The 13458-nt window shown below is 38.0% G+C and overlaps 2 protein-coding genes across 5 annotated transcripts in view; one reads left to right on the forward strand and one right to left on the reverse strand.

Moving 5' to 3' along the window:
* Positions 1-7021: 7021 nt before the first annotated feature.
* On the forward strand, positions 7022-10639 carry rcvrna (recoverin a). Its single transcript, XM_039826121.1, has 3 exons — positions 7022-7538; positions 8268-8379; positions 8484-10639. Exons 1-3 carry the CDS (start codon positions 7158-7160, stop codon positions 8600-8602), a joined length of 612 nt encoding a protein of 203 aa, XP_039682055.1. The 5' UTR covers positions 7022-7157; the 3' UTR covers positions 8603-10639.
* An 878-nt stretch (positions 10640-11517) lies between these two features.
* gas7a (growth arrest-specific 7a) overlaps positions 11518-13458 on the reverse strand; it is a 44440-nt gene continuing 42499 nt past the window's right edge. For all 4 annotated transcript variants that reach the window (XM_039825879.1, XM_039825880.1, XM_039825883.1 and 1 more), the window contains one exon: positions 11518-13048. In XM_039825879.1, the coding sequence (XP_039681813.1) occupies positions 12935-13048 (114 nt within the window). In that variant the 3' untranslated portion in view covers positions 11518-12934. The remainder of the gene's footprint in view (positions 13049-13458) is intronic.

The raw sequence follows: 13458 nt of genomic DNA on the forward strand, positions 1-13458 counted from the left end.
CGCTGACCTGTGACATAATGTGTACAGTCTCATATGAAAATCCATCCATAATGTGTGTGCATGCAGGACAAATCTCTTCATGTCGAATAGCCTGCTGATGTGGGATACGCCTCGCAAAATGAAGACAAATTACTTACAGAAGGTGAAGGAGATGACAGATGTTAGGAGAAAACATGTGCTGCCTTTACTCTGGTACATTTGTCTTTCCCCTTGATGATTTTCCATCACACTATGTAAACTTGTCATGAGATTCTGCAGCTCGGACTCTCTGTAACAAACGTGTCACCTTTGGTTTGAGCCGTAATTTACTGCACGCAAATTGATGTAATTATAAAAGCTGAAATGCAGAAGTCAATTCAAAAATAGGGCAAATGGACGAGCAGGTAAATAATCTAATGATGCTAAGAGGCATTACGATAGTGGTTCCCAACCTGGTTATTGGCAAGATAAATCAGACAGGTTGAAGATTGTTAACAAGAAACAAGACTTACCCTACAGTCACATTAGCTACAAAAGACAGCGACACACACTCACTAGATGGGTGTTCCTGGGCGTGCCTAGCCTACTCCTGGTTGCTTGGCAAAAGTAGACGTTTGACATGGTGACGCTTCTGTATCAATAGTAGCGTGCTATTGCCTAGTATCTGCAAGAGGCCTTACAAGTTACTTCAGAGGTATTGTCAAGTCACAAGAACAATGTTTTTGGATTTAAAAGTATTTATTTCTCGATAGGGGTAACAAAATATATGAGATAAAATGCCAAACATATCAGATATATACAGAAATACGATGTCCTGAAGTGTTTTCTGAAATGCTATCTTGAATGATTTTCTTTGACTCGAGCAACCAACTTTACTCCGATTGGCAGTCGCTTTGTCGCATAGTTCAGCATTTGCATAAAATAGACTTCTTGTCTATTTTGGCCCTGCCTTGCTCGTGGCAGTGGCAAGCTCATTGCTTGACGCCACTCCCGTTGAAAATGAATGGCAGCCTGTCGCTTTGTCACTGTCTCTTGTAGCTAATGTGACTAAGGAGTTAGAGTCCTCCGCTAAATGCTAAACATCAGCATGCTAACATGCTCATAATGACATGCTAACATGCTGTTGTTTAGCAGGTACAATATTTACCACGTTCACCATCTTAGTTAAGTGTGTGAGCATGCAGATATTCGCTAATTAGTGCTAAACACAAAGTACAGTTGAGGCTGATGGGAATGTTTTGCACCATTTGGTCATAGTTCTGACCAGTACTGGACCAATTTACAGTTTTTTCCAATTGCTAAGACACTAAAATGACATGCATAGCACAATTATTTAAACTGACACACAGAGAGCCAAACCTCTTCTCAAGTCTCCAAAAGTCTAAACACATTTTCTGCTTTACACACTTTTTGCAATTCAAAATGGCACTTTTTAAATGCACTGAACACGGTTCTCTGCATAAGACACAAAAATCTGACATAAAGTCACATGTTTGCCATTTCAAAACACTGCCATTCAAAATGACACTACATGAGCTAATTGGCCAATATATGTGCCACCTGGCCAAACACCTCAGTGGTTAATTGTTACCACTTTAATCAGGAAGTAAGCACTATGATGCCTCTTTTTTTTCTATATATATATTTTCTGCACATTTTTTCTGCAGTTTTCTTTTTCAGTTAACTGTTTTTTGTGAGCATATTTTTGTTCAGTCCAATGTAAATATATCTCCTGTGCATATGTTGCACTGACTTGTTTGGTGAAAAATAAAAAATAAAAATGTTTCAACAGCATGTGTGTGAATCTGCAAAAATGTCTGTGCATGTGAACAATCTGAAGAATTTTCTACAATTTGAACTATTTTAGTATTATGACAAAGCACACTAAAGGTGAGAGTGCTTTTCATTATTCCCAACAGTGTGTAGTTGGTTAGACAAAAATCTGGTAATATGAACGAAGTGTGTGCCATTTGGTGCAAAAGTTTGATTTTGATAATGCTATATGTAGTTTGGGCTGCAGTGCTTCATTTTGCAGGATATATGAGGTATTTTGCAGTTTGGGTGTGTGGTTTTGTCAATTGTGTTAAGTATTTTGATAAAACCAGCCTAGTTTGCAAAATTGTGTTTTAGCAATTGGAAAAAAACTGTAAACGTTGACCTCATGGTGATGCTAGAGGGAAAAGTTAAGGGACCACCAAAGTCATTCATCCTGAAGGGAAATGTCAAACACATTTCATGGCGACCCATTTGAATAGTTGTTGAGACATTTTGCTTAAAATCACAAATGTTAACCTCATGGTTGGCTACGTTGAGAAGTAATTCCCCTGAACACAAAGAGATTATCCTGAACATTAGCAGGACAAATAAGTCCCGTGTTCCACTTAATGAAGAAGTAAGCCTGTTGTACAATGAATATTTCCTGGACTCATCTTTTTTTTTTTTTTTACATAATATATACCTGCCAGGGGTGGGAAGGAAGCCATAATATCAGAGTTTATGACAGACAGATGTGAGATCTGAACATTTGCTTTTCCCCTGAGACTGAGATGCCTGACATTCTGTGCATTTTATAATAAAACCTAAATGTTATGTGATTTTGTAAAAGTATATGTGATGATATTTGAAAGACTAAGAAATTATTTGGGGTTTCATAATCTGATTTTGCAAAAGGTAGATACTGTATGCCAAGTTTTAGATAGATGCTCCCAGCATGGGAAAAAAACAATATCCACTCCCTAGTAGAGAAAAACCAATTGGCCCCCATTGATCCTCAATATTTGTCTCCTGCCCATCTTTCTACTGTGACCGAGACGGTTCAACACAAATACAAAAGCCACAACACAAATACAAAAGCCACAACACAAATACAAAAGCCACAACACAAATACAAAAGCTACAACACAAATACAAAAGCTACAACACAAATACATAAGCGACAACGGAAGTGAGTGACAACGGAAGTGAGTGTGTTGTTGACAAACGGAGCCTGCGGATGAGCAGGAGGAAAGTTCTTGTATGTTTGAGAAGTGAAACATGGTTCCTTGCTAATTATGATTACTGTCGCTATGTGATTGTCACAAATAAGCATTGTTGTTCAATATCTTTGTATTTTCATATGTATGTACTCTGCAATATACAGTCTATGAACAAACCCTTTGACATGGCTTTAAATAACAATTCAGGCACAAAACGAACCTAGGGGTTAATAACAGATGTGTACCCACTCGTCGTACTCTGGGACATGTTTTCATGCTAATCGAATGTGTTTGTAGCTTGAAACAAGCTAGCGTGAACCGCTGATTAGTTTACAACGCTAGTATTTGGAGCACATGGAAAGTAAAAATAAATCGCTATTTTGTACCACTAAATATATCAGTATCAATATCAAAATATCACCAAACTTCAAGGGTAGCATAATGAGGGTCCCTACATGTTAACCGAAGGATTGAGAACTTTGTAAGTGTACAGACAGCTTATTGAACGAAGAGCTGCGGGAGCTCCGTGAAAGTAGGTAAGTACAGCCCTGTTTATAGAGAGGGAAAATCTTCAGACTGTACCAAACACTGCGTCTCTTGGGTGTTGCGACGCAACAGGTCCCACTCCATGCAACACAGACACTCCTGTTCGGTGGCCATAGCTTCACAATGTCCGCAGGTACACCACCAGTTTCCCGAAGTACAAAGCTGTGTTGCGGCATTGACTACCGGTAGCTCTCTCTCTCTCTCTCTCGTAGCCCTTTCACGGAGCTCCCGCAGCTCTTCGTTCAATAAACTGTCTGTACACTTACAAAGTTCTCAATGCTTCGGTTAACATGTAGGGCCTATTATTATGCTACCGTTGAAGTTTGGTGATATTTTGAGCCTTTTTAGTGGTACAACATTTTCTTTTTGTGCCGGAATTGTCCTTTAAATACAGTGTAAACACAAGAGTCCACAGTCTGAATTGTATTTATTTACTTATTGTTTTTCCAGTACTAAGCACGAAGCAAGGTCATGGTTAAAATTCTAGGTTTATTTCATTCAGACCAACCGTGAACATAGACCGTGTATGTTTGACATATTACGCCCCTAACACTATAATAGGCAGCATATTGAAGGTAACACGCACGCACAAGCACGTAACAGTGGGATATATATTTGTCTGATTTAAAGAGCTTCACTAAACGTGACAAATAGACTTTAAACGTAGCACTCACGTGTTAAAAGACGCTGGGCGCCATTTAGATAACGTTATAGCTTTAGCTTCGTAGCCCAAATAGCAGAGTACATACATTTGTGACAATCATGTAGCGTCAGTAAACAAGGATCCATGTTTCACTTAATTCTCAAACATACAAGAACTTTCTTCCTGGGGGCTGTTTCACAATAGCAGAATTTATAAATCCAGGACAACCAATAAATTTTAAATAAAGATTAAACTTGAATCAAAGCCAAATGAGCCAGATTGAACCCTTCAAGCTTTAGTGCATACCTTTTTGATATTAATGAACGTCCGTAAGCCATTCCAAAATGAGTCGCTACAAAGCTAATCAAGACAATCGGCTCCACAAAACTCCTGTATTTCTCAGCATGGCTATAGTGTCGTCCGGTGACTTTCGCGCACAGAAAGTCACTCGAGTGAAGACAATTACCTCTTCTGAAGAGTCCATCATGTTTTTTTAATCCTCCGTGTCCTCCTTGTCTACTAGCAACTGTGTGGAGGAGGGGTGAGGGTGGTGTGCGGTCATGGAAGGCTTATATCATGTGGACGTCCGACAGTTTTGTTGTCATTACTTAGAATTCCTGTAATTCTGCACGTGTTTTTTCAGGAAAGAGACTTCAGATACAGTATTAGGGGCCTATATAAAAGCATCCAAAAAGCAGCATGTCATGGGACACAAGTTTTTGTGTGTACACATGGACATTACTAATTTGCACGCTCCTGGGCGGTATTACACAAAAGTAGAATTTATAAATCCAGGATAGTGAGGCTTGGCCTAGTCTCATCTGTGCAGCCTGGCTTGGTGTGTTTCACGACGACCAAGCCAGGCTGAGGAGGAGCTGAAGTATCATTCATACTTCATACAGAGTGAGCAGCAGTTTCTTGTGTATATATTTTTAGCTATTGTCTGCCACTCTTTTTCTCACGTGTTTTTTTTTATAGAGGACGAGTTGCCTTCTTTACATATTATATGTTTTGCTCCCTCATATATATGGACATAGAAAAGAAAGACACTAAAAAAATTGGACTCTAAAATCTAGAAAGATAATTAAGTGATACATTTCATGCACATTGTAAACATGAATGTAAATGATATTCATCAGTTATTTCACCCCAGCAAAATATAAGGTCAAAAAACATTCGGGACCTGGTCGGGACCAGGCTAGCTGCACAGAATAAATCTCCATGGTAATTTAGCTACCTATGCTTTTGTGCAACCCAGTCAAGGCTAAATTGAGCGAGGATAACTGGGAAATCCAGGCTTAATCCCTTATCCTGGTTTTGTGAAATAGCCCTCTGCTCATCCGCCGGCTCTGTTTGTCAACAACACACTCACTTCCGTTGTCGCTTATGTATTTGTGTTGTAGCTTTTGCGTTTGTGTTGTAGCTTTTGCGTTTGTGTTGTGGCTTTTGCGTTTGTGTTGTGGCTTTTGCGTGTTGCGTGCTAGCTTTGCGTTTGTTTGTAGCTTTGCGGCGTGTTGTGTGCTTCTTTTGGCCGCTTGTGTTGTGGCTTTATGCGTTTGTGTGTAGCTTTGCACTTGTGTTGTAGCTTTGCATTTGTGTTGTAGCTTTGCGTTTGTGTTGTAGCTTTGCATTTTGTGTTGTGGCTTTGTGTTTGTGTTGTAGCTTTGCATTTGGTGTTGTAGCTTTTGCATTTGTGTTGTAGCTTTTGCGCGTTTGTGTTGTGGCTTCTTTGGCGTTTGTTCGTTGGCTTTTGTGTATGTGTTGGCTTGTGGCGTTTTTGGCGTTTGGCTGTGTTGTAGGTTTGTGTGTGGCGTGTGTTTGTGGCTTTGCGTGTGTGTTAGCTTTTGCGTTTGTGTTGTAGCTTTTGCGTTTGTGTTGTAGCTTTTGCGTTTGTGTTGTAGCTTTTGCGTTTGTGTTGTAGCTTTTGCGTTTGTGTTGTGGCTTTTGCGTTTGTGTTGTAGCTTTTGTGTTTGTGTGGTAGCTTTTGTATTTGTGTTGAACCGTCTCGGCCACCATATCTTTCAGTACACAGATTTCCTCTCATCTTTATCCTGACTACTTTAATGTGGGGATAGGTCTCATTTAACCTCACTACAAATTATAATAACACATTGTAGTGCATCAAAAATGATAATCAACAGTGGAGTACATGCAACACCTCTGTCTTGTAGTTGTTATCTTGGTACTAAAGGATTACCACCACTCTGCCATTACACAACACATCCCACCCCAATTCATTGATTGCCTTCACTTGCGAGTCCCTGTGGTGTGGTTTCGGCACCACTGCAGCAGATGGTCTTGTAATCTGGCCTGAGACTATTACACTGGAGACAAAGATAATCTCATCCTATTCATACACCACAAAGAGGCTTCACCACAACCCCGAGAACATAAAATAAAGGTTTCTTAGTTAGCACAGATATACATGAAGTTGATAATAATATTCTGGTGCAATAAGATGTATCTCAAAATAGAGTAAGTAAAACAATGGACTGTGCTAAAACAAAAATATTGAAACTGAAATAAAATATTCTGGGGAAGTGATGGTGGATGGTAAGAAGCAGGGTATAGTGGCTACATTAAGACAAATCTAGCTTGATACTTTCATTACCAATCATGTTTTTATGTGTAGTCTGATGTAACTCAATATCACAGAGAGTTATTAAGCCCAGGGATGGCTGATGGGATTGCAGTTTAACGCTGCAAAAGGCATAAAAGGCCCCCCAGATGTTGTTAGCCACCTGTGTTTAATCCTTTTATACCTCCAGTATTTAACTGTGTCTTCAAAAAGGTGACATAGTGGTGACATGGTTATCCCCTTAATCTTCAAGACAGCTGTCTGGATTTAGGTAGTGATAACAATAATCCCATTTGGCACCTTGAGGGGCGGCCAGGGTGAATATTAGGCAGAGTGACTCGAACAAGTGTCGCTGAGGTTTTAACCCCAACCACAGGAAAGCAAGAAGACAGAGAGACAAGAAGAAGTTTCACCTTTGTGAGAGTCAGTCTACAGGATGGGGAATAATAAGAGCAGCGCTTTGTCAAAAGAACTCCTGCAGGAGCTGAAATCCAACACGAAATATTCAGAGTCCGAGCTCAGCACCTGGTACCAGTCCTTCCTGAAGGAGTGTCCCAGCGGGAAGATCAGCAAGCAGCAGTTTGAAGGCATCTATGCCAGCTTCTTCCCAAACGCAGACCCCACAAAGTACGCACAGCACGTGTTCAGGAGTTTCGACACCAATGCAGATGGCACTTTGGACTTTAAGGAGTACATCGTTGCTCTGCACCTCACATCCGGGGGAAAGACTATGCAGAAGCTGGAGTGGGCCTTTGCCCTGTACGACGTGGATGGGAATGGAACCATCAGCAAAAATGAAATGCTAGAGATTGTTAAGGTACCTACACCTTCCTTTGTTCATCATGATGGTGCAGAAAACATTGTGTACTGTTGTTGCTACTCATTTGACAAAACATACCTTTATCCCTGCAGTTATGAACAATTTTTGACTTCTCTTCAGTCCCTTTACAAAAGCCTTTCACAATTTTTACGGATAAATGTTGAAAACAAGATGGTATATTGTTTGATAATTGTTTAATGAATTAATTTTCTGCTTGGCAGATCATTTATCACCATGTGTATTGCTATTTACGCCTTATTACCTCAAAATGTGTAATGGAAACAAAAGGGATTGTAAGTAAGTGATTAATGAATCTATAATTTTGAAGACTTGGTTAAATGGTTTTAAATTCTTATAATAATAATAATAATAATAATAATAATAATAATAATAATAATAATAATGAGGCTCAACTGCACAGTTATTTCCTTGACTATTCGTGTAATAATATAATTGCCATCACAATGTCCCCATTTTTAATGATTTTCAAACAGACAAACAGCCCAAAATTCCCAAAATAATAAATATACATTTTTACAAAGCAAAGAAAAGCAGCAAGTTGTCATATAGAAGCTGGAACCAGCAAATGCTTGATGAATCATTCATTTTTCAGATTTCTGAATCCATTGGAAGGTACATGGATTCTTTATTTTCTTTCTGATCTTAATTTTATGATTAAATTGAGCATGCAATGTAAAAACATGTCCAAAAATTACTCTCATGCAGTCAATATTCAATATGATTCCTGCTGACGACCAAAAGAACCTCCCAGAGGATGAAAACACGCCGGAGAAGAGGGCGGACAAAATCTGGGAATTCTTTGGGAAGAAGGACGACGGTAACTCACGCTTCATTAACAGCCTCTTTAAAGCTTTTCTATACTTTTATCATCACCCACGTGTTCATGCTGTTCTACTTGTGTTGTTTTTCGCCCCTTCCCAGATAAAATCTCAGAGGGAGAATTCATTCAGGGTGTGATGGACAACAAGGACATCCTGCGGTTGATACAATACGATGAGCCTCAGAAAATCAAAGACAAACTGAAAGAGAGGAAGAATTAATATATGTGGTTTTAAGATTTTTTTTCTTCTTCTGTTTACATTTTAACATGATCTGGCTGCTTGTCCGCTTGACTCACATCTCTCTTTTTTCTTTTTTAGATTGATTCATTTTTTGGTCTTAGCAACCAGCTGAACATTGCATTTCTGTCTTTGTAACCAGAAAGCAATTAAATAATTGCATTTCATACCAGATGCAGAGGAACTCTTGAAATGGCAATTTAAGACCTGAGTTTGACATTTTGTGCAGTTACAAATATGTAGTAAACAACATTGTTAGACTGCCCTACAAAGCCAAAACACACACAGATTTAGTCAAAATTGACCAGGATGAAATACCTTACCATAGGAAATACAATGTTATACCATGAGTGTATAATTTTTTGGAAAACAGCACATAAAGAACTTAAGAACTAGAAAACAAGGTCAAAACTGACAGCGACTGCATTCTGGCTAGTTAAGGCTACAGTATCTCGTAAGATAGCGTTAGCCAAAGCTAATTTACACACTTATTTCTAGTTTCTAGTTAAAATAAATACAAGCTGATGTTCTAACATATGAGTTTGTAACACCACATTAATTAAAAGACTAAATCTTACATTATAATAGAGAAAAACAGATGATAAGCAAAAATATTAATTAATGTGATTTCATGTGGCTAAGATACTTATAAATTACATTTATTTGTATGGAAATTAAACATGAATGCATTAGCTCAAATAGACAAGAAAGCTATAGAAGAAACGAGAAACTATTCTAATGGAGAGAAAAATGAGTAACACCAGATAAACTAGTCTGGCTAAACATTAAATAGCCTAGCTAGCAGGGAAGCAGGAACTACCATCTCGGCTGCCTTTGACTCTAGTGAAATCCACGTGACTAAGATAGGCCTACCTTTAAATCACATATTTTGCATTGAATTAAAGATTATTTTATTAGCTCAAATGCACAAGATAGCTGAAGAAGAACAAAAACATAACATAATTGAGAGAAAAAAGCAATGCCAGATAAACCAGTCCAGCTAAACAATAATTAGCTTAGCTAGCAGAGTAGCAGTAACTGCAGTCTCTGCTGCCTCTGACTAGTGAAATTGATGTGATTTAATATTGTTAAACTACATTCAAATCATAATTTTGAGTTTAATTTAACATTAGCTCAAATGGACAAGAGAGCTGAAGAAGAAACAAACAACACATTTACATTAGTCTGTAAATACTGTTTTCCCAGCGCCCAATAGTTTTTTTTAGGTTTTTTGTAAGGACAATGACACTTTTTAAGCATAAAAAGGCATACAATTTTACAACTTGTATATCTGTTACACAGTTCAGCGAAGTGTTTTCACTTTCACTGCTTCTGTATTTGCCTATAAAGGACTCTGTATCCTGACTTGACAGACATACAGCACAAACTCAGGACCACTCCTGCCAACACACAGCCAATTTACTCTCTCACGTCTGGTCCATGCAATGTTTTTTTCCACACTTGAATTCATTCATTAGGTTGATAGCAAGAAAGTCAGTACGAGAGCTCCTTATGAGAGGAATTAGGCTCAGGTTAACAATCTGCCTGTATCAGCCAATCCTATTAGGAGCTGAAGGTCACTGAGATAAACAACCTCCTTACTCAAAGGTCTCGTTAGGATAATGTGGGCATGAAATGATGAAGAATACTTTGCTGGACATCACTTTTATTTCTAATTATACTAATATTCTTAGGCAAGCTATAAGTAATAATGGATGTGTTACTGCAAAAGATTAGAAAAAAAATACTATGACGCTGAGTATTTTAAGCATGGAATACGCAATGACAACAGTGTATATTCACTGACAACATTGGCCTTCTACCACATAGTTAGATGGTAATCAATGACAAGGATAGAATATAACTATATGTACATTTTGTGTTATTTTTTCAGCCTGTTTTTGAAATCACTTTTATTTCAAGGTACCCTGTCGAGTTTTCTAATGCTTCTTGTGTATCCTTGAGGCCTACAAACGTGTTGAATGCATGTCGTTCCTCAATAAACATTTGCAAAAATGACTTTTAAGGGACAGTTTATAAATGATTTGGGTGGGGAGAGGGAGACAGAAAAGGGGTAGGGTACCTTTTCTTTGCCATATAGTGAATAGTTATATAAATAGTTGCGTCAAAAGAATTTAAAGTATAATCTGACCCTATTAACCTCAAGCTTCTTCATCAGAAATATTGTGCTTTGCTTGTGCATTATCTTGTACTAAAGCCGGTTTTGGCTCGGGATAATACCTGTAAGAATACTCACTGTACCAGTGTCCGTCCACCTGTCATACTTTCCCTTCCAATCTTTACTGGACTGGATCCAGTGGCATTTGGTGAGCCTGTACACTGACCTGAAGATCAAAAGTTTCGGCTGATTAAACAATGCAAACCATGAAAATATTACCTCCCAATACAGTTACATAAAAAGACACCGTGATATTACATTTTTAAAGAGATTTATTTTGGACACTGCATTCCACAGTACACCGTCTGGACAGAGGTCACCTATGATCAAACATTCGTAAAACATTGGGAACATCGGATTTGAATGCACGTTATGAAAATGTTAATCACAGAAGGGCAGTGAACTTAACAGTTACGTCATCATGAAACTGTCGAACATTTAGTTGAAACATAATAACTTGTTACATTTAGTGCACAACATTAACACACTGATAAAACCTCTACAACAGATATGCTATTTAAACCTGCGCATCAAGCGTTTCGGGTTTAAAGCAAAGTCTGTCATAAAGATGACTTTTCTTTAATTAACACAAAAATAATGCAATGCATTTAATGCATTATCAAAGTTTGAGATAAGGCAGGTAAGCATTTATATATATATATATATATATATATATATATATATTTATATATATATATATATATATATATATATATATATATATATATATATATACACAATCTTTTTTTTTTTTTTAATAGCAATTATTTTCTTGTCCCCGGCAGATGGATTAGGATTACGGTTTTTGTTATTTGATTGGCTTTGTGCTTTTGAGAAATTTAAAAAGAATGGAAGTAATCCAAAGAAATCCAGAGCAGATAGACCACAACAAAATGTAAAGACAAAGACAGACACATACATGTAAACACAGACACGTACTGTTCATGCAGTCTCTGATACAGTAAAATGTGTTTTGTTTGGGCAACTGGGATAAGTCAGCTGGCTGTAAATCATCAACGTCCTGCCCAGGTTAATCCACATCACAAATCCACTACTTTATCTTCTCTTTTGGGGTATTTCATTTGTTGAATTTAGCTTTTTGCTTTCAACCACCATCATAAAGATATTCTCTGTACATTTACCAAAAATAACACAAACAACATTGTACAGTACAAACACCTCATCGGCCTCAAAGATCATTTGGGCCTGTTAAACATCTGACAGCAAAATACATCTAGCCTGTACGTACAAATGTACACTGATGCAGTAGAGTAGAATATGTCAAGGACATTCCAGGTATATAACCGCTAGGCACTAAAAGGTGTTTCAGTGTAACTTGGACCACCTTTTTCCTCCGGACTGATCCAAAATAGACCCTGGCCTAAATCCGATCAACCATGACCACCAAAATCACATTCCTAAACACTGTATGTGTGTGTTTTTTTTTATCCAAACAATTGAGGTTACTGGATATTAACGCTGTACACGTAACTTCTTGTTTTTGTGTGAGAGAAAGCTCCTAAATTCTGTAATTTACAAGACGCAGAATACCTTGCGTGAATTGAATGAACTATACCAAAAACAACCACCATGGTTCCACAAATTGTGCAGCTCCCCATATACAGAGAAAGCAAGATATTTAAAACATGCATTCCCACCAAAATGAACCAGCAAAATATGAAAATATATCATATTCAGTCAGATCTCAGTATGCTTGAATATCCGTATCTAAAATAAAGGTAATATCAATAATCAGACTTTTTTTTTAGTTTTTGTTTGGTTCACTCAAACTGTAGATTGAAGCTAAACTTAACAATTCGAAATACATGTAATCTTTCTAATAGTTACAACTTTACAACAGGTAAACAGCAGAATATGTTTAATGGCATTCAATAAGCTAATGTGGATTATGAAAGGGTTAAAATTTAGAAGGAACATGCTGGTACTTTGATCCATAATGGCTTCCTGCCTGCATGAACCTTTCCTCTCGTTCTTCCTGTTAGAGAGAGGATGAGCAGAGCTCAGTAGTCTAACCATGCACTGTCCCTGGATCTGTGTTATCAGAAGTGTTCTGGGACTTCTGTGGATGTGTTATAATACTAAAGACAGAATGGCTGATCTCAGGTCAGGATGGTCTAAATGTCCATATCCACAGGCCGAACATCGCCGGTGTTATTCTCCCTCACCCACAGCTCTCTGTCTTTGGCTGGATCCACGTTCTGCAGCAGCTGGTCCACTGGCTCCACCATCTACAGACATAAACAGTAATATGATCCCACAAAACAGCGGCATTTATTGTTATTACCTCAGCAGGTCAGGTACAGTGTACGGACATAATTTGGCTTGTCCGTCCAACACTTTGGTCCAAAGCCAGAGCCAGAACAACTACCTGGAAATAAAATTTGGGTATGCATATATTCATGGTTTTAAAAGACATATTTTGACATTTTGGGAAATACACTTATTTGCTTTCTGGCAGCGAGTTAGATGAGAAAATGGATAGTACCACTGGTGAAAGAAGTATCTAGATCTTTTAGATTAAAGGTGCACTATGAGTTCCTGCATGGTTTCAGCGCAATTTCATTTTTGTCTCAAATCGTGGGCATCTCTCCTTGATCCGCTAGCTGCCTGCCCCCTGAATACACTGTGAAAAAGCCCG

The sequence above is a fragment of the Perca fluviatilis genome, chromosome 15 (assembly GCF_010015445.1).
Source record: "Perca fluviatilis chromosome 15, GENO_Pfluv_1.0, whole genome shotgun sequence".
Taxonomy (NCBI): domain Eukaryota; kingdom Metazoa; phylum Chordata; class Actinopteri; order Perciformes; family Percidae; genus Perca; species Perca fluviatilis.

Coding starts and splice junctions, on each gene's coding strand:
- rcvrna (XM_039826121.1), top strand. CDS start 7,158: ATGGGGAATAATAAGAGCAGCGCTTTGTCAAAAGAACTCCTGCAGGAG. Junction 7,539..8,267: donor AAATGCTAGAGATTGTTAAG/GTACCTACACCT, acceptor ACTCTCATGCAG/TCAATATTCAATATGATTCC. Junction 8,380..8,483: donor CTTTGGGAAGAAGGACGACG/GTAACTCACGCT, acceptor GCCCCTTCCCAG/ATAAAATCTCAGAGGGAGAA.